Source organism: Euprymna scolopes, chromosome 24, assembly GCF_053919585.1.
Source record: "Euprymna scolopes isolate OS-2025 chromosome 24, ASM5391958v1, whole genome shotgun sequence".
NCBI classification, from domain to species: Eukaryota; Metazoa; Mollusca; class Cephalopoda; order Sepiida; family Sepiolidae; genus Euprymna; species Euprymna scolopes.
This window is the reverse complement of record NC_136505.1, coordinates 58476355-58501490: the sequence shown is the minus strand read 5'-3', so window position 1 is coordinate 58501490 and position 25136 is coordinate 58476355. Positions and strand designations below refer to the sequence as shown.

Genomic DNA, 25136 nt, shown 5'->3' with positions numbered 1-25136 from the left:
TATGGTTAAACCAATCTAAATTTTCTTCAAACTTCACTATATACACATTATTCTTACACATCAACCTCTTGACTACTCTCACATTTTTATTCCTTTGCTACTATAGCCACCACAAAGTTCCCACTACCATACCTCTATTTACAAACGCATCTCCCATTATGAATCTGTTATCATGTGATTATGCTCCTAACCCCTTATTTCCCACCTATCTCTACCATCTACTCCCTGACAACATTACTAGCAAATTGCTACAGAAGTTTTTTTTTCAAGAATTCCCCCATATTAAAAACAAAAATAAATCTATGATGTACATATCCATGACAAAATGAATATATCATATTCCAAAAATAATTTTATAAAGAAAATAATTTTTAAGCCATTAATGGAAATTTGTAAGCATTACCACTTAAATCTAGTAAGTATGAATTATTGTTTAATTATCTCCCTTGTTTCTGCAGATTTCTTTTCAAAATGGTGGGTGAGACAGTCACTCCTACAATCCTTATTAAATTTGATTTTCTTTTTAATATTTTTATTTCATCACAAATAGGTACACCATACAAATTTTTCTATATTTTCATTTTTTTTAATATAAGGGGAATTCTGAACAAGAGACAACATTTTTAACTAACCACCAATTTCATGTTAAAGCATCCATCACATCAACATTACCCACACACCAGTCTTCAACTCTAACATTCTTCCCTATCTAGCTACCTCGCATTTGAACCTGTTAATCCCTTAATGGTATTGAATGCATTGATTGATTGTTATTTCATCACAATTATTCTTGATAATACTTGTACTTGGGGCAAGATATTAAATCAAACTATGACTGTTTTAATCTCCTTTTGTTCAAATAAATCTTTCTTTCTGGGTTTTCCCACTATCTTTATGTTTATTTATATATAATGTTGGATTATCATCCCCTAAAGATATCTGACATGCACACAGAGGTACTTCTACATTATTAGGACAAGATTTTGTAGTTGATAAATGGAGTTGTCAGATAAAAAACAATGGTTTCAACTGATTTTTTTTGTCAATCCTAATAAGTTACAATGGTAGCTTCCAAGTTATGCAGTAGAAATTACCTGAATATTACTGAATTATTAAAAAAACAACTTTAATCGTGTTAGCAGGTGAAAAATTGCTGCCATATTTGTTTAATGTGAACGGAAAATTACCTCCCTGTTGAACTTTCCTGTGTTTTACGATTGTTTTCATTAAATTCTATTTTTTTTCTTTAATAAATAATTTTCTACCTCATCAATTTTCGTAATTTTTGGATATAATCATCTTAAAAATACAAGGAATATGTAGATAGCATTGTTTTCATGTGAAATTCAGTTTTACGATTTCCAAAATCTCGTCCCAATTCTGGAGAAGCACCAATATATATAAGTTATGAAAATATATAAGGAATTTAAGCTACACAGAAGATGAAAATTCTGCTTAGCTTAATTGCCATATATATTTTTATAAGTTACTATGTAGCTCTTCATATATTGAAGTAGATACTGAAAAATCAATAGAGCAAATATATCTCCTTATAAAATTTTATGTGAACGTATGCACAATCTCTATAAAATTGGGCCATCTACTATATAACTAACAATGAAATTAAAACTAGTGTTGGGACGATTAATCGAAATTAAAAAAAAAAAAAAAAAAATCGTACTTATTTTCTGATGCCAGAAATGATTCTTTTTTATTTGATTTTGTTTCAAACAAAATCTTTCACTGGTGGTAGAAATAATAAAAAAAAAAAAACAATATTTATTGATTTTAAACTCCCAGTAAAACTAAAATCTATAGATTACCTTCCCACAAGTTTATTTTTATGTTTGAGAAAATATCTGTGCATTTAACATGTTTTTATACTAATCGAGAAAAAATAGCAACTCTATAGTTAAATATTTAGAGATTTATAGAATCGAAATCGCTAATTTAGTACAAAATCAAGGAAAAATATTGAAAGTGTCCCATCACTAATTAAAATGTCAAATTTATATTCAGGATAAAACAATAGCTATCTAATGTATTAATCAGGAATATGGGATTAAAATCTTAAGGTTAAGTAATTTGCATATTGCATTGCAAAATAACATCAATAATGCACTATTAGTTCTTATTGTTTTCTACTGCAATGATTTCCATTTTATTTTAACAGTCTTTTTATGCATATTTCTTATATTGTAAATAGAAACTTAGCATTTTCAATGAAAGGAGTCTTTCCAGTCCTTTTCAGCTCGTGTATTTCGCTTGTTATGTCTTTATAAATAAATAAATAAATATGTCTATATAAATATATATATAAATAAATATATGTCTATATAAATATAAGTTTGTACTCAAATATTGTTACCTTTATCATTGACTCCTGGGTGTAGAAATCTACAAGAAGCACCCCAGGTACAATGTCCTTTGGAAAAAAAACGGCAAAGGGGTTTCTGAAAAGGTTTTTTACTGCCTGGTTCTCTGATTTCTCCTTCCTCACAGTCATCATCCTAGATTTAAAAAAAAAAAAAATAATATAAAGATAAAAAAGTGTGGATTAGAGAAATTTTAAAACTGAAATTGTGGAAAACACATTTTAAAATACTTCAAGACATGAAACAAAAATTTAGCGTTAATTTGTAAAATTATACTATATTTTTTTATGCATCATTTCTAAAAAAAATTTGAATTAAGTATTTTTCTTGTTTAATTTGAGAAAAAGTTGTTTTTTGTTTTGAATTTAATTATTAAAAAACAATGGTGCTTGTGCAGTATAATGGAATTTCGAAAAATGCATTTCAAGTAAAAGCACAATCACATACTTGCATGTCATGTTGAAATTACTATAAACTAGCAGGCCGCTCGGCATTACCCAGTCGTAAAATATGCTTAAATATGATATTTTAATTCATGCAGATTCCATACTTTTTATTATAGAGCAAATTCTCTATTGATTATTATATAGTACTCAATATATAGTAATGATTTCAAAATTAAAAAAAAAATGACTTGGGTGCCAGCAGTTAGAATCGAAACTAAAACATTTACTGCTCTAGCCTTGGTCGTTACTGTTTGAACTATCGACAGATGGATAAGAAGACATTAAGAATTAAGCAAATTTAAGGTATAAATGTATATTTGCACATGTGTAGGAGTAATAGCTTCAGTCAACCTACTTCTACCAATTATTATTGTTTAAGATTTTAAAAAGTTTTCTGGAAAAATTCTTTTAAAAGGATTTTAAAAAGATTTTTGTTATAATAAAATGCCTGGTTGTTGCTTGTAAGCAAATAATGATAGTTAAAAATGGTACAAACTTCTGATTTTGTGCAACATATAGAGTCCAGTCACAGATAAAAAAAAAAAAAAAAAAAAAAAAAAAAAACTGCTGTGTGTGTGTCTCGTGAAAAATAGTTAACAATTTATTATTTAATCACATATGGTTTTTGAAAAGATTTTAGAGAAATCTTTTGAAGGAGATTTCATTTGGGGTGAGGTGATTTTCAAGTTTTCTAAGAATTTCTTTTAGAAATTTTTGAGTTTTGGAAGATGCTTTTGAGGTTTTTAGAAAAGCCTCTTTGGAAAACATTATATATATAAAGAGAGAGAGAGAAAGAGAGATACGTCTTTCCCTCAGATAAACTCTCCTATAATCAAACTGTAATTGCCGATAATGAAAATCTGAATACACCAGGAATCAATCTGAAGATTGCCATTTGTAAGTTATTACACCTTCATAAAAATATTGAATAAGAAAAATTTAGATAGGCCAAAACAATTGTATGCAAATAAAAACTGTCATTTTACTGAATTTATGTAAATTTGTTCCCTGAATTTGTTAACGCTAAATTAAATGAGCTCCATTTATACACCATCAAGTTATTACATGAATCTTTGTTATAAAATTATATAATATCATCTTAATATTGAAAAGAGAAAATTTTGCCTTTAAATAAATTTTTTTAAAATTTTGTTTCTTAGTTTACCTTTTGTAAACAATATATTGCACACAATTTGTGGAATAAGCTGCTATATTATTCATAGCATTTGAGAGGGAAGTTAGAGGTTTATACCTTTCCTAAAAGCACAATAAATTTTATAGGAACTCAACCACGGCTACTGAGAAAGGAGGCCGGTGAACATGACAGCGTGACGTCATTACCAGTACGTAAAGGGTGCCTAAAGTTTCTGGTGTTCAACCATGTGGCCATAAACATACTTTTTGTTGCCTTGAAAAATGGCTGGTAATTTTATGAAACTAGTCCAAACATGCATGTTTTTTTCCTCCTAAAGAGAAAAAACAATTCTCCATTTGGATGATTATATAATTGCACATTGGGATAATTTTAATCTAACAAAATACAACAGTAAATGGACTTGTTTTTGAATTTTTATTTCTATCGAAGAAAATTGCATATTTCATTTTATTTATGTTTTTAAACTGCAAAATAAACAATTTTTATATGAGAATATTTTTCATTCCATTTTTTAAATAATAAATAAAACTTTTCATTGAGTATTTCCAAATATTTTAAAGTTACACGCATTTTTCACAACAGTTTTTTTTTTTAACTAAAATGATCGATGAATTCAATATTTTAGCACAGGGCGTAATTTATTTCTTTGAGATATATTTAAAGGTTTGTTTGTTTGTTTTATAACATTTTATCTGTAAATAATTTACATGACTGAAATGGGAAATGAAATAGGAAATTCTCTATTCTCTCCCGAGACATACAAACACAAATTCATTAACTAATCACTTTTAATTAAAGTTTTGATATGAACTAAAAATAAAGAGTACATTAAATTTGAGGAAAAAAAAGGCCAAAAGCATTATTTGAATATGTATGAAATAATAAATATAACACAAAATTTAAAATATTTAGTGTGGGAAATATAATAATGAAAATAAAATAAATAAAAGTATGAATCAAATTTAATTAAAGAAATAAAAAAAATTTAAAAAATTAAATAAATACACGCTCAATTACAAAAAAGTGTATGAAATATATACGAAGAAAGTTAAAGAAATCCTCAGGGAGCAGCCATCAAATCAAAACCCGTTTACGTAGGGTCCACGCTCCCCGTGAAGTGCAAAAAAAAAAAAAAAAAAAAAAAAAAAAACTGCATATGACATCAACTGGTGCCATACCAACTAGTTGTGAAGGGTCAGGGAAGATGGAAAGTCCGAGGTGGAGATCTCCATTGGAAATGTGCAGTTCAAATCTGGTACCTTGGGGAAGCATTTTGTCCCCCCCCCCCAGGAAACAACAATGGCCAATGCCAATGAGAAATCAATGGCAAACGGCTGTTGCAATAACATGCAATCATCTGCACACATGGTCAAGAGGTGAAGAACACTGGAAATCTGGGGAGACTTGTCACTCGATCTCCAGCGAATACCACAGGTTACTGCCAGTGAGTGATCACTGATGATGGCCTGTGAGACAACTAGTGAGTGAAATAATAATAATAATAATGTCTCCTCCCAAATTTACCACCATCCTGATTTAATATCGTACATGTTTACTATATTTTTTTAGTTTTTAACCAATGTTCACATTATGATATGATTGTCTTTTAGTAGTTATGTGAACTTCATTTCCATATTAATGTATTCTGCATTGATATAAAAATGAAGACTATAGCGGAGTATAGGATTCCTAAACATGTAACTGATGAAAATAAGCTTATTTTGATGAAAAACATGGGGGAAAAATGGACATAGAAGAACAGTATACCAAAACTTTAAATGTAATTTCTGTATTAAAAGTAATAGTCATTTAAATATTTCAACATATAATCTTGTAGGGAAAATCTAGCTCCCCAATAAGGGGCACTCTGGATAGGAACAAACTTCTTCACTATCCATGACAGCATCCATTAATCCAATTATGACACCTTCACCCCAAATGAAAGATAGTACTAAAAATACTTACATCTTCAACTTCACCATCATCTCTATCAGATAAACCATCATCCTAGAATTTAAAAAAATACATATGGTTGCATTATATTAATTTAGTCTTTGACAACAGAAACATTAAATTTGTATTTACTGCAACTGATTTTCTATACTCTGCAAGTGCTTACTCAACAGAAAAAAATAATATCATTAGCACTTTATTAAAACCTTTCTCCCAATCGGTAAAAGAAAAATACAGATTCTTCTCACTAATACTTCTCTTACATGCCTCGGGATAAATACAGCACCAGGAATAAAACCAAACTGCATTTCACTTATTTGACTTCAATAGCATATATAAAAAATACAGAACCAACAGGTGATCTATTAAATGCTGATCAAATTTTGCTTATTTTAAAAGCCATAATAATAGCTCAACTCCACATTAGTACAACGTTTTTAGATTCATGTTCTTTATTTATTAAAGCTCTATTTGAGTCAGTGATTTCTAAAAAAAAAATCCTTATTTACTTGCCTCCCCCAAGGTTTGGTTTGGTTGGTCGTTTTGTTTTGCAACATATGAACCCTTTTGGAGTTATTTAATACCGAATCCAATAATTTTGGAAAAAGTTTTTATGTTTCAATTCTTTATATATCTTCAAATATGGTGCTTGGTTTGGCCATTTTGTAGAAGAAAATTTTTTTTGTTATTGACTTTGCAGAACATGATTGAGTTTTGCAGAGGGAAAAGAAAAAAAGCAATAGCATCAAAGTTTGGTGCATTTTTGGTCAAGAAGCCAGTATCTTCAAACGGTCTGATCTGATAACACCAAGCCTCCAATGAGGGAAAAATTAGAAGTCAGGATGGTTTTTTAATGTGGGGAAAATCAAGCTCCCCAAAAAGAAGTACTCTAGACAGGAAGAAAAAAATGCTTTAGTCTAGATTCCTCCTCCACTTCCCCCTTTTAAGATCAGAATAAGATTAGTCAGCTAACATACTTCCTAACTTCCGGCGTAGCTGCTACAGGAAATGGTGACAAGGCAAATCAGTTCCTTCGTTTTTTTTTCTCTCGCGTCTATATCTCCCCTGTGCATGTACCCTTTTTTTTTTTATTACGTTTCTCGATCATCGTTTTTTATTTAATAATCATTGAAAAGTTTTTTCAGTCTTATTTTAATTAAGAATTATTGAAATTAGTTTTTTTTGGGGGGGGGGGGGGAATTATTAAAAACTCTTTTTTAAATCTTTTAAAATTATATGAGAATGTTTTGTATTGGATAGGTTTTTGTTTTACAATGTTTGAAATTTTGTTATTTTGATTTCAATAATTTCATTTGTTATTTTGATTACAATAATTTTATTTTTATACTGTCATAGACATATTTATTGTATAAACTAAAACAAAAGAACTTTTATTTTAGAATAAAAAAAAATGTATATTTATAACTTTATAAACATATTTTTTATAAAGTTTCAAATAAAATAAAAACTTTTAAATTTTGTCATTAAAAGTGCAAATAAAGACTAAATGTGTTATTTTTATCTGTACAATTTTGTTAATTTTTATTGTATATTTTTCAACAACGTCCTTTCATATTTTATTTCAATTGATTGCTTCACAATAGAAATACTAAAGAACAATAGAAGTGAAGGAACTGATTTGCTTTGTTGCCGCTTCTGGTAAGTTGCCATGCTGGAAGTTAGGAAGTATGCTAGCTGACTACAACATAGAATGAGTACTACATTTTATTTTAGCTCAAAAAATATGAAAGTCTGGAGTCTTATCAATGAAGTTCATGAAGACAACATGATAAAAATTACTTACTTTTCTCTCCTCACCCCATTCTCCATCATCCTTATCATCTTTGTCTGTCTTTGCTTCCATAGAAACTGTCCGTGTGGAGGGCTGCTCTTCCATGTCTTCCTCATCATAATCCAGTTCAATGTGTTCTTCAGACAGAGAACCTTGAGGCAAATTGGCGCTGTCTCTTATTTTGACCACTCGCTTTTCAGTTAGCCGCTCTTCAATCGGGCTAATCTTTACTTTGTCCTCGATGACTGTCCGTTCGCATTCATCACCAAATTCGGGCGAATTATTCCTGTGACAATCAACAACTGCTCTGATTGGACTTTTACATTCCATCGTCACTTGTAGAGAGACAGGCTTTAAGTCATCATCCCCTTCGTCCTCATCGGATGCCTTTTCACCTGTACTGTCTTCAGGTTTTTTTACAGTGGCATCAACTTCCCCCTGTTCACTGCATTCTTCTTCATCTTTTTTCCCTTCCTTTTCTACAACAGTTGATGCATCCCCAGCTGTTGGAGGACTGGACACATTTTCTTCAGATGACAAACCTTTGTTATCATCTTTCGTTTCATCCGACGTATCTAAAAGACCTTCCTCGTTATCAGCACTATCATCCTCAGCCAGCAAACCCTCTTCATAGTCCTTTTCTGCACTTTCGTTTTCTAAGTTATTTCCCTCATCATCTAACTTATTCTTATCGTCTTCATCATCATCATCCTCCTCATCATCATGAATATTTGTCTCCCCCTTCCCTTTGTCATCTCCTTGGGAACTGTCCAGATCAGAGAGGTCTGCCGTGTCTTCTTCATTTGGCTCACTTGCCAGAGCATCTTCTTTACCCATCTTTACCGGAGATGATCTATTCTCATCAATTTCTTCTTCATCTTCGTCCTCCTCCTCCTCCCCATCTTCTTCACTATTGTTGTTGCTGTTGCTAACATGTTCACTCTCATCACTGGAAGCTGCTCTGTCTGAATTTGCCTCATCTTCCCAAGAATCATTACTCGCAGATGCCTCCATCGGGGTTCCGTGAGGGCCACCAAAAAAGTTCCACCTACAATGAAAAAGAATGCATTATTAATAAAAGCACAATAAAGATTCCACTAAAACAATTCATCTATCTTATATAGATAAACTAGTACAGATACATCCAGCATTGTTCAGGAAGAAATGTAGAAAAGTGGATCTCTATACACTTCAGCTCTCAAAATTAAAGATTTTAAAAAGACACTTTTTATATTCTACTTTTTATTTAATCAACAATAATGTTTGATAGTATTTTTCTTGACAAAAATGTTTTATTTAGCTTTTAACATTTTTTTTCAGAATCTTGTAAATAAACTGCATTCTTCGAAAGGTTATCAGTGAATTAATGCAAAGTTTCAATTTTTGATTTGTTTGTTTTACACAAATAAAATAATTTTACATTTTATTTTGATGTTATTATGATTTAGAGATTTAAGTTTTACAAAAAGTTTAAAAACAATAAATATTTATTCATCAGTACGTGAACCTGCTGGACTACTTTGTTTGGTCATATGTCGAGAACATCATCAGCATATATACAAATAAAGTCAGCTGGATGTTTGTTTTTGGATTTTAGACTTAAATAGCATTGCATCTAATAGATCGATCTTTGATTCTGATGAGTGATATTTCCCTTTTTATTCTTACATTATTTTCTTTGCACACATAAAAATTGACTTATCCCTCGCTCAAATTCATCCTTATCACTTCTGCCAATGTTTTCCTTGGTTATCACCTGATACACTCATCCCTTTGTCAACAATGATAGCACCTTGTTGGTTAATAATGACAGAAGTTTCCCAAGCTTACTCCATCCATTCCTAACTCTTGCAAACACACTGTTACCACCTACCATCATGTACTACAATGGTATCCCTAACAAAAGTTCTGAACCATCTCAATAGTCTCCAAATATACTTTTGCTAAAGTTTTTATTCCTATCCATTGTTTTACACTTTTTGAACACAAATTAACCTACCTATAATTCCATCACAATTATTGTGAACTCAATTGAGTTGCTCCAACTCCCTTTCCAGAAACTAAACTTGTCCTTTTTCTAAGAACTTTCCAACACTACAAGCATTGTTTTGTTTTGCTATTATTCACTCTTAGACCTTCACTTTATATAGAATTCTTCCAGGATCCCAATTTAATAAATAAACCTTCCAGTGCTTCACAGGAAAGTATTAAATCTAGAAACCGATATGAAATTTTTTTTTTTTTTTTACAAGGAGGTCACCACTTATCAAGGCCCGGAAGCCATTCAGGGATAAGGGTTATTGCATGTACAGTACATTGTACGTTAGTGTTGAGATTTCATAAAGTGTCTACTTAAGGGAGCGGTTCATCAGGAATTTGTTTACGTTGGATTTGAAGACATCCAAGTTGTAGTCAGGTGGGAAACAGGCAGACGGAACAGAGTTCCACTGGCGTGCTGTTCTAAGAAAGAAGCTGTGTTCATGGGATCCACGTTTTGATTTAGGCACAAATAGAGAGCGGGGAAAATTTTGACAGTGGCTTCAGCTAGACGGGTGTTTTTCGTAAAAGATTGGCGAGGGGGGGACCAGAGATTGGAGCTCAGACGAGCACTTGCCATGGAAATAACGGTAAAACAAAGACAGGCTCGCAACGTCTCTTCTGTGGGAGAGAGGTTGCAGGGAAGAGAAAAGGGCATCCCCCACTAAGCCACAAAGTCTATTTTGGACTGGCAGGATAGGCTATTTTTAGCAGCTCCTGCCCAGATATGGCAGCAGTATTCCATTCTTGGACGTGGTTTTTATATAGATAGAGAATCGCATCAGTAGTGAGATATCTTCTGGAGTGGTAGAAGGAATCCACCATCTTTCCAGAAACCCACCACTCCCTAGCCAATGGTCTTAAGATAAATGAAAAGCAACAAAATCCAAAATCATTGTCTTTCTGCTTACTACCTCTATCTCTTTCTTTCCCCCTTCAATTATGGGTTAAATAGTATTACTATGTGTGGTTATATTTTCTATAATGGTCCATTCCAATGAGTTTTATATTTGCTTATCTTTTCACTGTCTCAATACAGAGAGGATGAAAATTAAAGGAAGCAACAACGAAAGGAAGTGAGAGAACAACTCAGAGAAAGTAGAGTGGACACTTTTGTTGTTACTTGCACTCTTCTCTTTTATTGTCAATATAAGCATAAAGAGATGAGGTGGGTTATGACCTTTCATTTACAGAAGCAACATGTGATAAATACCTTATAAAATAAGAGTGGGAACAGTGAAACAACAGAGTGAAGAGGGTGAGTGATATAAACTTACTAAAAGAAGGGTCACTTGGTGAGTTATTTTCAAATTGTAGTTAACTAGCAGTTCAGCCCGGCTTTGCTTGGGTCCTATGTACTGTTCATAACTTTATGTGCATATGTATATATATATTAAAAAGTTTGACTCATGTCCAGGTGATCTACATCTAAAATTTCAAGTGTTTAGACCCAAAATTTGTGGAGGAATTTAGTAGCTCTTTCAACTTTGCCCCTTGACAGCCAAATTTTTTGGCCAAAAACCAATTAAAAAGCTTGCCCTATGTCTGAAAACACTTTATGTAAAATTTCAAATGTTTAGACCAAAAATTGGCTGAGTAATTTGGTAAAGACTGCAGAGGTCAATTTTTTTAAACTTTGACCTCAATTTTGACACCTTAACATTTATTGTTTTGGGCTCAAACCAAATTAAAAAGTTTGATCCATGTGTTCAAATGTTTAGATCCAAAATTGGCGAAGGAGTATGATAGGGTTTTCAAAGGTCAAATCATTGAACTTTGACTCCTTGACAGCCAAATTTCTGGCCGAAAACCGATTAAATAGATTTTCCCAAATCTCAATACCCCTTATGTCAAATCTCGAGTCTGTAGACCGAAAATTGACAGTAGTTTAGTAGGGAAATGTACATACACAGAATTTCACTTTTATAGATATATAGATTACAACAATTCAATGAAATTTTATTTAAACATAACTCAATCCCAAAAATAAAGAATATTTTAGCAAGCACTTTTTATGATTAAAATATATAGGGAAAAAACCTTAAAAGAGACAAAAGTTGATTGATTCAGATTTAGTATAATAGATACTAAAAAAAAAAATAAATATAATTTTATAATCTAGTAACATTGCTAGTTTCTGGTCAAATTACTAAATTGTAACATTTGTTTAAACAAGTCAGTATTTCATGTGTTAATATATGATGTGCTTATCTTTACAGGTATAGAAATTCCATTCATTGGGGGGGGAATAGATTTAGGTGTTGGGAGCATGTTTAAACACAGTTGAACAAGACTGTAGGATACATTAGTAACAGAGTTCTATAAAATTCACTAACAGTAACGTAGATTTAGACAACACAGAAGACTCGTTTCGAGTCTCTCTGCGCAAATGAAAAATATTCAGATAATCAATAACATTGGAAGGTGATCATGTATCAAGCAGTGCACAGATTGAACATTTGCAAAATTGTTTAGAGTCCAAATTTGGAGGAATCAACCTTATGTCAGCCAACTTTAATCCTGTTTAGTTTCAATTGTCTTGATAATGTCATTTCTGTAGACATTTGCATGAAACTACTTGTTAAAATGGCACCAAATTTGGCAGGAAACATCACTGGGCTGTGAGGTTGATCACAAGAATATGATTAAATACTACTTTTAAAACCAAGCTAAGCTATAAGATGTACTTACTCAACATTGTCTAAGAGTATTTGATATTTTTGTTGACCCCACTCTCTTCTTTTCTTTAAATTAATTTTGGTTCTTGTCCAAAATTCCACCATATTAAAAAACAAAAAGAAAAGAAAAATCTGTATGTATGTGCCCATGACAAAATGAAAATATCATATTCCAAAAATTACATAAATTGATCCAGTAGTTTTAGTTTGAATTTGAAAAGAATGAGTAACCAGGAGCAACCGTCTTGCTGTCCTTTTGGAAACAATCGCAAAAAAATGAAGATAACTCAATAATTCAAACTTGCGAGATTTATATTGTAATACCTACAAATTCCCATTAATTGCTTTAAAATCATTTTCTTAATAAAAATAAAACTACTTGATCAATTTATGTGATTTTTGAAATATACATATCTTTTTTTTTTTTCGATAAGAGTACATATATATATCATAGATTTTTCTTTATTTTTTTATATAGAGGGAATTTTGGACAAGAACCTTAATTTTTTGATATAAGGAAGAAAGTAGTTATTTATTTGCTTCCCACGGGGAAAAAATGTGACACAAAGTTGTTTTTAATGTGAGGGAACCAGCTCCTCAAAAAGGAGCACTCTAGAAGTATGCAAAAATAAAATTGCTTTAGTATAGAAGGGTTTCCTCCTCCATTGATTAACGACAAATTAACTTGAGTGTAGCATCAGAACAGATAATACACTCTGATCCTAGGAACTGACAATCCAATGGAATGATGCTCTACTATTGACCAATCAGAAACTGGAATCACTCAATAAAACATACTGGATATTTTAGAATTCTGCACATACTTTTCATTCTTCACACGAGAAGGAACTTTTCTCTTCAAGAATTCTGGGATTAATTATCTACCGGAAACTACAGGGTAGTCAAAAAGTCAGGTAACATTTTAAAGAAAAACGATATTAGCAATACACGTATATTTAAGTACCATACATTGAAATATAAAATGAAACAAACATGAAATATGTTTATTTTGTTAATTGTCGTCCATTTCTCTCTATCAATCGCTGGAAGCGATTAACCACTGATTGTGTAACACGTGTAATCATGTCAGCTGATATCCACGCAATCTCCTCTTCAATAAATAACTTTAAAGACGCTATTGTATCAGGCTTCTTGCCATAAACGCTATCCTTTACATAGCCCCAAAGCCAGAAATCAGGAGGGGTAGTTTATATATTACACTCAAATATTTAAACAAATAATATTAAACGAATAGAGATTATAATGGATCATATTGTTTTTTCTACTTTTAACATGTTACCTGACTTTTTGACCACCCTGTATTCTTCATTTTTATCTTAGTTTTTACAATTCAAAACTTCTCTAGATTGACTGCCATTTTGTTTGGAACAACATTTCTTGTCTTTTTCTGAAACCAATATAGCTGACAACTCAAAAGAAATTATTTTTAAAAATCAGTTTTGTAATGAAATCAAATCAATTGGATATCTTATAAAGTGTTGAAATTTAAATATCATAAATACTTTTGATTATAATTTTTTTTTAATTGTTTTTGTTTTTATTTTATTTTTACAGAGGATGCAAAGACAGTATTCGACAATGGTACGAACAAGAAATTGATAAACTTAGATTTTTTGTAGCTAGCTTAATTTCTCATGTGGACCACAATGGAGATTGTAAACAGTAAAAAGCAAGGCAAGCATTTCTAATATGGCCAGTTATATCTTCCTCTCTCTACTCCTCCCCCTTAGCTATTGCAATGATGACAGGTGTGAGATATTTCGAATGTTCAACCTCCTCAAAAATTCACACAGAGCATGACAATTGGCTGCTTTTCCGAAGGAAAAAATCCTACTGTCAGCAGCTTGAGTTTTACCACATTCACAGGAAAAGTGCTGCAATTTGTCAGTTACTTACTCGACGCCAGCAAAATTGTCACCTATGATCAGTATGTTGCCGGCATAGTCAAAATGACTAAATACAAAATCTGAACTTCTCAAGAACATGCAATGTAATCAAATTGACAGAAAGCAAAGTTATGACTAATTATTTTACTTTTCCTTCATTTACATCATCATAATACATTCAGAGATACTTGCTCATATGTTTTAGCAGGGCTCTACGGACAAATTTATCTTTAGTTGACCGTTGGCAACTAAATATTTTCGTTTACTAGCCAAATAGAAAAGTTACTAACCAATCCCATATGATCTTTAGAATATGACATCTTTATTCTGTGACAAGTATGTACATCACAAAGATTTTTCTGTGTTTTTTTTTATAAGTGTAATTCTAAATATACAACAATTTTATGTTGATACTTGGAGGTATAAACATTCTAGTTTCTTGAGATGTTTTTTTAAACAGCCTTCGTGTAAATAAAAAAAAAAAGGGAGTATATTGTTCTATTAAACTTTTATTGTTTAAGTAATTTAACTTTTTCCGTTTTATAAAAAAAAAAGTTGAAAAGATCTTTTTCACTCAGCAGTGAGCTTTGGAAGATTGAAAGAAATACAATCGCCAAAAGATAAGTGTTTCATTATTTGTAGTTGTCACTTTGAAAAATCACTCACAATGTAGAGCCCTGTTTAGGCAAAGATAGTTTAATTTTGCTGTTGTTAATAAAAAATCAGAGAACATAAATTAGTGAGGGAGATGCACATGATTCCAAGAGTATGTGTAGGGGGGGGGTGCTTTTAAAAAAACTTCTGATTTATGAATAGCAAATCACAAGTTTATTTTCAAACAACCATTGCTGTTAACAAGCTACAAAACTATTGATTTCTATTATTATGAATCAAGAAAGACATCTGGGAAAGTCAATTCGAAACCAGTCGGGCCTGAAATATTAACTTCAATGAATAATATGTTAAATGTTACACGCCTAAAAAATAATAGCAATACCAACGCCCAAAACATGTATTATTTTTACATGTTTTTCATTTTCTTTTGATTATTGTCTATAAATATATTTTCCACAAAGTAAAACAAGGCATCCTTAATTTTATGTGTGTTTAAACACACTGTCACCCAGAACTTTTGTCTTTTTGTTAGTGTTGCCCAGGAGCCATAATCCTTGGTGCTCAATAGCCTGCATAGAACAGCTAGTAACTGAAAAGTTAAATTACATGAAAAACAGAAATTTCCATCATGGGGGGGGGGGGTTAATAGTGCTTTGGAGGCACAAATGTTAGACATTATTTAACATTTTCTATTTTGGTTTTAATGGCCTCAGGCAATGCCAGGTAGTCCTGCTAGTTTGTGAATAGAACAAACATCGACGTTTTCAGAAAAAAAGAGAGAGCGATTCGTTAAAATGAAAATAATGTTATTTTACAGCTGAAAAAAAAAAACAAAAAAAAAAACGAAAATTGTAAACTATGTCTCTCTCATATTACACTGTTAAAAGCAATTCTTTATAAACATGCAACTGAATAATAATAATACTAGAATAGCAAGTCTCCATTCTGTCAAAAATAACAGAGGTAAATTTTAACATTTTTCAAACACATCTGACTTGACTTAAGGTGACATTCACCCAGAATGGGTTGAGCTGACTCCTCCCATAGAACATACAGCGTCCTGGGTGAATGCAGAAGGTATGTTCCCTGTTTTTGGCCTGAAAGATGTTATTTGCCACTTTATTAAAAAGAATTGTTCTTGTACATTATTGTCTATGGTTAGTGAACTATTATTGAATGTATATACATCCACTCACACTCAGCCATTTATTTGAACCATTATATTAATACAAACCGACATATATATACACACTAGATGTAATCATGCGTATCGACATGTGGATACACTAAAAAAAGAACACTAGCGACAATCACAGACACACACACATATATATGTATATATACACAGTATATAACACCCAGATGTACTCGTATTCATTAAATCATTCTCCAAAATAAAACCTTGAAAAACTCAGCAAACGTTTCTGCATAAAAAAATGCTTATTGTATAGCAACCAGAGACAAAACAGTGATGATGAAAAGAAGCGACTATAAAAAGAAGTGAGATAATCAACACCCCACATTATGTATAAAGAATTTTCTTTTGTTAAATCTCCCCTGGAAGTTCTGAATAGTGTCCATGCAATGTATTGTTTTTTCTTTCTCTCAAAAGCATAGAATTGGTCAATATTTTTAAAATTATGTTTTACATATAGACCGACAAGTTGTTCCAGACATCGAAAGAGCTCAAATATTATGTTTCATTTGTGTTTATTACTATCATGAAACTTTGAAAATAATTTTACAGCTTTTAAATTGCCCAAAGCCATTTCTGGTTTGAATTAGAATATAGAAAGTAGGTTCTACCATATTTCTAAATGAAAGTAAAACACACACTTTGTCACACACTAATTGATGTGTTAGTGTTAACTTGAACAGAGGTCATACAGTGGACTTGAGACAAAATGGACTCAGAAAGGGAGTAAAGTGGGCATCTATATATAAAAGCGAAAATGTATGTGTGTATGTGTGTTCGCTTTTTCTGTATGTCTTCAAAAGGCTTTTTTCCGGCGGATTCTCGAGGCCGTCGCTCATTTTTAAAACTTTTTATATCACGTCTAAATGATAATATCTATGACTTAACAACGGTGGTTGCCTCTATTTAATTTGCCCGGTTTTGAAACATTAATTATTCAACATTTTCGGATCTGCACGTGTTGCACTTGTTTTTCGGTATATAAAAAAAGCGAAACTCGATTCGAAATACTGGCCCACGGCCAGTGGTCTCTAGAAAGCTATGTAACGTTTAGTCAATGTCGGCTTCGTCATATCAGACGGTTGCTTTCATTTCAAGACAAGACACTCCCCCTAATAAACAGGGAGCAGTTTTTTTCCAAAGTTAGTTAAAAACAAACAAACCCGTTTATTGACCTCATTAAAAACTGTCCCGCAGAAAATGTTAACTGCTGAATAGCTATCGCGTACCATTACCGCATGTGCATTAAGTATTTTCGTATTAAAAAAAAAAAACTCGCGTTAAATAAAACACTGTCCCCGCACTCAAAGTTCATGTCAATAACTCGTCAAAAACGGGCACCTGTTTTTTTTTTGTTTTTTTTTTCACACTTTACTATTTTCCAACTGAGCATCAAGGCTTTGTTTTTTTGTTTTTTTTTAACAACCAACGATTTTTCTTTTTATTTACCCAAAACCACACACACTTCCAAACACCCGGGCAACACCGAGTACCCCTCGCTAGTTTATAATATAAATCTCACCTGTCTGTTTAAATGTATGTATGCCTCTGTTTAAATGTATGCATGTTTGTATGTCTGCCTAAAACTTTTGACAGAGGCAACGGATTTTCACGAGATCGGTATCATTTTGAAGCTCTACCTTTTGAACAACAAATATCGAAAAATTGGCTAAAAACATTAATTTCTTCACTCAATAGGGCACTTTTCTACAAGGAGGGGTCGCTTTATTTGCAGATATTTTCAAAAGTCATCCCCTCTTTTTGATTGACTAGTCTTAATTTAAACCCTCATCACTTCCAGTTTGGCGATGGACACAATGGCAAAGATGTCACATATTTTTTTTTTCACTTTCTTTTCCTCCTTCAAAGTATGGATTCGAGGTTTGGAATGTTTTGTTTATTGATGATGGCGAGAAGCTCATTGAAAGCATACAAGGAAGTGGAATATAAGGGAATCAATTATATTTATTTATTTTTTTAATCTAAGTTTGGAGAGATATGAGGGGCCTAAAAACCCTAATGAGGTTATCAGGCCCTAAATTAAAAAAAAAAAAAAAAAAGAATTTTTAGACATATCTTGATAAATGATAATGCTATGATTGATGATTGTTGAGTGCTCATTGGATGCATATAAGACAGAAGGGATAGAGAGAAATCAATCGGATTTTTTTTTTAATTCAAAATTTTGGAGAGCTGAGCGTCAAATTCTAATTTAGGGATATTTACTTGCATTTACTCAAATGCTTATCTGAAAAATGCATTTTATGATTTATGTCAGTGATTGGTGGTTTGTTATTCAAAGAATATAAGGAAAGACAATGTTGGTAAGGAAATCAAATTGATTAAAGAATTCTAAATATTTGAGAACATCAAACTGAAATCCTTAAAAGCATGTAAAATATGATTGCACAAATTTATGAAATGTTTAGTAGATATAATTGCACTAAGTAGTATTTATTCTACTTTACGAACCAATCGGATTCATTACTATTACTGCTTCTTGAACTATTATTTTCAGAGGTCAATGGGCAAACTCTTCTCATGTACATATATATATATATATATATATATATACACATACATTCGAGCAAACAGTTAATAAAACATGTTAAAAAACACTTTGAAAAAGAGTTAAAAACATATTTAATCTGAAAAGGAAACACTTGATAAGTGGATAGTCCTTAATCTGCGGAGTTTCGAAGAAATACTTTCCTTCTCATCAGAGGGTAGGAATTAGCAAAATGTAGGATCAGATTTTGCATGCAAAAGTATTTGATGAAACAACAAGTAAGTCAAAGATTTTACTTGATAAGAAAAAAGTGAAGCAGAGGGAATACGGTGAAGAAAAAGGTGATTACACGTGAATGGATAGTCTGGTGGAAGATAAACAATCCAGTGACGGTAAAATCCAAATATATAACTTCAAGAAAGTTAATTGAATTTCCATTTGCACAAGTAAACTTCAAGGAAATCCCGTAATTGGAAGATGGTTCAAATTAATCCAAAGGCAGAAATCCATGGAATAATTCACAAAAATATGTACAAGGGAAAAAAGGGAAAAAATTCCAATAATATTAATAAAAGAAAAATAAGATATGCTTTTCACTCTACTGCCGAGACATAAATATAAATAAGAAAGATCAAAGAAGAAGAGGAAAAAAAAATTAAATAGTGATAGAATTAAATATAAAATAGAAAAACCAAATGTCAAAATGACCCAGATAGGAAATGTTAAAAGGCGCAAAAAAATATATAGGGCAAAATAATATAGGTCAACTGAAATGTACAGGTCATCACTTAAAAAAATGTCAGCAAGAGTTGTTAGAAGACACTAAATGGAAAATAAATAAATTAATAAATAAATAAATAGAGAATAATAAATAGATAAATAAAAATAAAAAATATAATTTATTTAAGGGGAGAGGATGGCCGGTATTTGCAAATTCAGGAAAAAGCAAGAAAGAAAGTAAGTAAATGCATATAAGTAAATATACATACAAGATATGAAAGTGTGGGTAGATTGATATACTAGATAGATAGGAAAGATATTTTTTTTATTTTATATATATATATATATATATATATATATAAAAATAAATAAAAATAAAAGGAACGTGTGTGTGTGTGTAGTGTGTGTGTGTGTGTGTACGTGTGTGTGTATGTGTTCCCTATGAACTCCGAAATGGCTGGGCCAATTTTTTATGAAATTTTGCACAGATCTACTTCATCTGACAGTGTTCTTAGATAGGTTTTTATCAGAAGGTCTTCAATAAATATCGATAATAAAAAATCTGATGAAAGAAGAAACAGGCGATTTTGACCAAAGTTAACACTTTATACAGCCTAGTATCACAAGTGTGTGTAAGAAGTTTTATTATCACACAAGCAGAAAGGCCAGGCATATAAAATCAACAGTAGGTTTCTTGATGTGACGGGTGCGTTCGAAATGAATGTTTCTGTTTAGAGCACGATACTTCACTTTTGCATGGTAAATATTAATTAAAACCATTATAAAAATAATTTTATAAAATCAGTAGTAGATTCTCTACAGTGCAATGTAAACTATAATGTATCGTGGACTTAGTCATTGCGGGAAGGCATATGAAGCTTCCTCCAGGTGCACTGTAATTGGCCCTCAACCAGAGCAGGCAATTAATTGATTTGATTAAAAAATGGGCGATTTCACTGATTTCGATGACAATGAAATATGGGAGTGTGGAACATTCATCAATTACCATTCAATCCCGGTCAATGTTGGGTTCCCTCCTAGTGTATGTGTGTATATATATATATATATATATATATATATATGCCCACACATTCAGCATAAATATAGTACAATGAGCGAAATCAATAAGTTAAAAAGATATCAACTCCTCATATTCATTGTTACATTTGTGATGATCATTCTCCAACATTTAGAAATTCATGTTGTATGACCTTTTGCTATGCAATAGGCATACTGTAAATGTATGCAAACTTTTAACACCACAGTCACTTCCACAACAAAGTCAAAGTTAATGCAACCTTATAGGTTAACAAACTGGCTTGTTTTCCTTCCATAGTTCAAAGAAATTGTTTCCTTCAATGTCACACTCTAAAATTTAGCATGCCAGCTTATCATAGTGCTCAATAAGGTCGGGATTGTGATCAAGTATAATTTGCACACCAGAATTAATCACTATGCATGGAATCGATTTGATTATACTCTGCAACCTTTACTTTAATGCATGAGTTAACAATGATAAGACTGACTGCCATATTAAGAATGATGCAGTCAATCTTAGACTACAATTCCATATTGTCAATTAATAAAATGAAAAAATAAAAAAAGATTATCCTATAAATAACATAATGAAGATTAAAACTCATTACTGATTTTTCTATTTAAATGAGAAAGATTGGAGAAATAATAGATAATTTGAATTTTTCAAATACTCCCCGCAATCGAAATAATTAGTTTTATCCTTGAGAAAGCCCTGTTTTGATAAGCCCCTAGGAAAGACCTTTACTCTAGACGTGAAATTTAAGACTCACATTAAATCTATTGCTAAGGTTACTAAAATGGTTTGATCATTCTACTGCCACAAAAAGTACTAGTCTCCTGATGCGATCCTTTACCTATAATGTATCTAACTCTTATTATAAAATAAGAGTACTGCTGCCACATCTGGGATCAGAGCTAACATTCTATCAATTTCTTTTTATTCTTAAAAACTTTAGAAAATGAGAATGGAAAAAAAAAAAAGAAAGGTGCTTCTTAAGATCAGCTCTCATGGTTGGCAATATTGGCTTGGTCAAGAGTCACAAAATGAAACTCGGGTTACTGAATCAGAAATTCATTTACATTGCATTTTATTTTACCAATATATTTACATTGTAATTTTTTGTAACTTTGATACTTTTCAATGTGTAATTATTGTTTTCAATTATTGTTTTCTTCACAGTGTTTATTTGTTCATGTAATTTGTTGCATTTTATTTTAATTTACGAAACCAAATAAAATGTTCACTTGATTAAAAAAATTTTTAAAATGATACTCATTATGAAATGTTTTCTTCACATTCTGCAGAATATGGTTCACAACATATCAACTGTCTCCAAATTACATTATCACACCATCTTCTCAATAGTTTAGTTTTCTTCTAGACATTCTGCAGTATTGTATTTTTCTTTTACTTTTTCACCCCAAACAAGGACTATTGTCACTTGGAATGCAAGGGCTACTATTTGGGATCGTACCTAACAAAGGATTGTGGAAATTGAACAGTGAGATATCTATTCATGTTACATTTAAATCTGCAAGTTAGTACAGTCAAGGAAGCAGGAAACAGGGAAGGGAATCTAAAGTCTAGTTCAAGGGAAGAAACTGTCAGAGTAGAAGGTTTTGCAACATCTATGGACCTCAACAGTAAGGGAGGGGTAGATTTTGCTGCTTGTCGAGAGGATGTACATCGAGGGGTGTTCAAGTACTAATAGTTCATCAGAGCACATCCCATTAAAGTACTTGTAAAACAGTCACAGGGATGCAACACTGGGACAGAGGTTAGAACTTGGTCGATAATGCAAGATCTATTAGATTTGAGGCTCTTTATTGGATCTTATCTAACAGCTGATTTTGACCAAAGTTAACACCTTATACAGCCTAACATCACAAATGCATGTGAGAAGTTTTATTACCACATAAGCAGAAAGGCCAGGCATGAGCGAGAAACTAGTGGTAGATGCACTCATCTAGATGTGGCAAAAATTAGGAGTATTTTGGTTTTGTAAAGATATAGGATACTCTCTGGCACAGTAGAAAGAGCCCACCTTCTTTGCAGCAGCCTTGGCAATGTCCTCAACGTATTTGTTCCAATTCATGTTGCCTGTGAATATTAAGCTGAGGAGTTTCAAGGATGAGCCCTCAGGTAGGGTGCTATTTATCATGGCAATCAGTGGTTGCAAAGATTTTTTGTAGTTTTTAAAGGAAAGAAGTCTTAGCAGCATTAAATGTTATCATCCACTTGGAGCCCCATTTCACTATCGACTTTAGGTCGGTTTCTAGGGTTCCTACCATTGCCTTTGATATGTGTACATTCGTTTACTCTCAACTATCTGAAAGACCTACGTCTCACAACTTTATTTAGTGGACTGATTTATCAGGAAGTTCAGGAACATGTTATCACACTCAATCTGCACTGATAGAAATGTGTACAGGTGAGAGTTAGTAGAAGAAACAGAGCATGCCATAGTCTGTGGAGACTCTCATAAACTTTACCGGATGGTGAAGTGGGCAAACCATAGAGCATCAGGTGTTAGTGAAACAATTTGTTTGCATGACGGCACTATCATTAGAAACCACGATTAAAGCGCTGGAAAGAACATAAGCTGCTTAATCACTCTGTCCCTGCGGCGAATGTGGATGTGACCTGAGGAATATGATTACAACATCGTCCTGAATGAAGTGAATTAACCGCTTGCAAAACAAAAAGGCTGCTGGTGAGGATGGGATACCGGCAGAAATCTACAAGGCTGTGCTTGAGATACTTGCTCTGTGGGTTTTAAGAGTCTTTGAGGTAATTTGGTGCACTGAAACATTCCCTTCTGACTGGAACGAGACACTGCTTCTCCCATTCTCCAAAAAGGGCAACAGAAAAATCTGCTCAAATTACCAGGTAATAAGCCTCATTGATGCTGTCACAAAGGCCTTTGCAGTCCTACTGCGTCGATTTCAAAATTTTTGTGATTCCCATACACGTCCCTAAGGTGGTTTTCAACCAGGCAGGGGTTATACCAATCAGATCTTCAACCTTTGGCACGCCCGTTAAAATTGTTGGGCATTTCAGCAACCCACAGTCCTCTGCTTCATTGACTTTGCAGTTGCATTCGACTGTTGATCGAGGCTCGCTCTGGTAAATCATATAGGCAGATAGTATGCCAAAAAAATTGTTGAGTATTATTGAATGTTACTATTGGCTTATAAGGACCCATATATATGGGTCTATGGTGAGGAGTAAGACATTTGAGGTGAAATCAGGCATTCGACAGGGCTGTGCTCTATCCCTCACTGTTTTTAACTATGCAATCAATTATATAGTCAATGAAGCTCTTCAAAATCATGAAGGGTTGTTGTTGGGCAAAACGTGAACGTGTCTAACCTTGCTTAGGTAGATGATATCATCCTACTTGGATTGATTGGCGAGAAGATGCAACTATGTTTAACTTAATGCAGAGTATTGCTTGCAGATTATTGATATACATAAATGCTTCCAAAATAAAGCTTATATCATTGCTGATTGACCAGAATACCTGGCAGCCACTCATGCTGGATGGAATTTATCAAAAGGATGTGAATTCCTTTGTCTATCTTGGCTCTACTAACATGTGGACTGGGTAGGCAGCTGATGAGATTAGACGACAAAAAGGAGCAGCACAGTCCAAATTCTTCTGTCTTAAATGGTCTCTGTGGTCTCAATGGGAAATACGCTTGAACATGAAGAGACACATCTATTGGGCGATGATGAGAACCATTCTTCTCTTTGGATATGAAACGTGGCCTTTGAGAGTAGTGGATTTCCACAAATTGGAAATCTTTAACAAGAATTGTCTTTGCAACATTCCGTGTTGCTGGCATGGAAATTGTTTTCCGATTTCTGTTCTCTGCTAAAGCCTAAACCTATGCCCCCTACTGTCCTTCCTTCTTCAACGTTTCTGATGATTTGGACATGTGTTGACTAGAGGAAGAGCTCATTCACAAAATCCTCTCTTCCCCATCTCTGCCTGAATGGAATAAACATGTCAATGGGCAACTGAAGATCTAGGCCACAACAATTAACGACAACCTGGTGGTACTATCGAGCTTACAAGTAGTTGGTCACTGGCATTGGAATTGGAAGTAGCTAGTCATTTCTTGTAATCATAGAAACTGGACTGTGATGGTTCGAGATGCAATTCGTGCTCAGGAGGAAGCCAATTCAATCCAACCAGGATAATAGTTGCTTCAAGTACAAATAATCTTCTCTATAGTTTACTTATAGTTAAATTCTTTGAGGAATGAAATCAACATTTTCTTTCCAAATTAATACACAAAATGACCGAAAAAAAACCAACGCCCATCCCAACATAACCTAACCTGGTCCAGTTGGCCTCCAAAGAATTATTTTTTTTGATTTTAAATACTATTCATCTTGGGCAATGATGATCAATAATAAACGAGCTTTGTAGGTGTTTGTTTTGTAGCTTTTAATTTTTAGCTGGACACATATACAACTGTCCTTTATACAATAGAAGTGATTCATTAATTTCACTGTACATATTACTCTCATTGCATTATTTTTGAAAAAAAAAAAAAAAAAAAAAAAGCATTGATTAATTCTTCCCTAGTTTGTCTGTTCATTTGATATACTCAAAATACAGTACTATTAACAGTATTTTTTATTAGAATAAATTAGTCAAGTCTTCTCAAGGTCCAAATGCCACTCAAGGACAAAGGTTAATGTG

At 32.4% G+C, this 25136-nt stretch overlaps 1 protein-coding gene across 7 annotated transcripts in view; it reads right to left on the bottom strand.

The window, feature by feature from the left end:
- LOC145246729 (uncharacterized) overlaps positions 1 to 25136 on the bottom strand; it is a 90535-nt gene that overhangs the window by 62376 nt on the left and 3023 nt on the right. For all 7 annotated transcript variants that reach the window (XM_080108479.1, XM_080108482.1, XM_080108480.1 and 4 more), the window contains exons 2-4: positions 7735 to 8770; positions 5943 to 5984; positions 2369 to 2510 (exon numbers count right to left, since the gene is read on the bottom strand). In XM_080108479.1, the coding sequence (XP_079964605.1) occupies positions 2369 to 2510; positions 5943 to 5984; positions 7735 to 8736 (1186 nt within the window). In that variant the 5' untranslated portion in view covers positions 8737 to 8770. The remainder of the gene's footprint in view (positions 1 to 2368; positions 2511 to 5942; positions 5985 to 7734; positions 8771 to 25136) is intronic.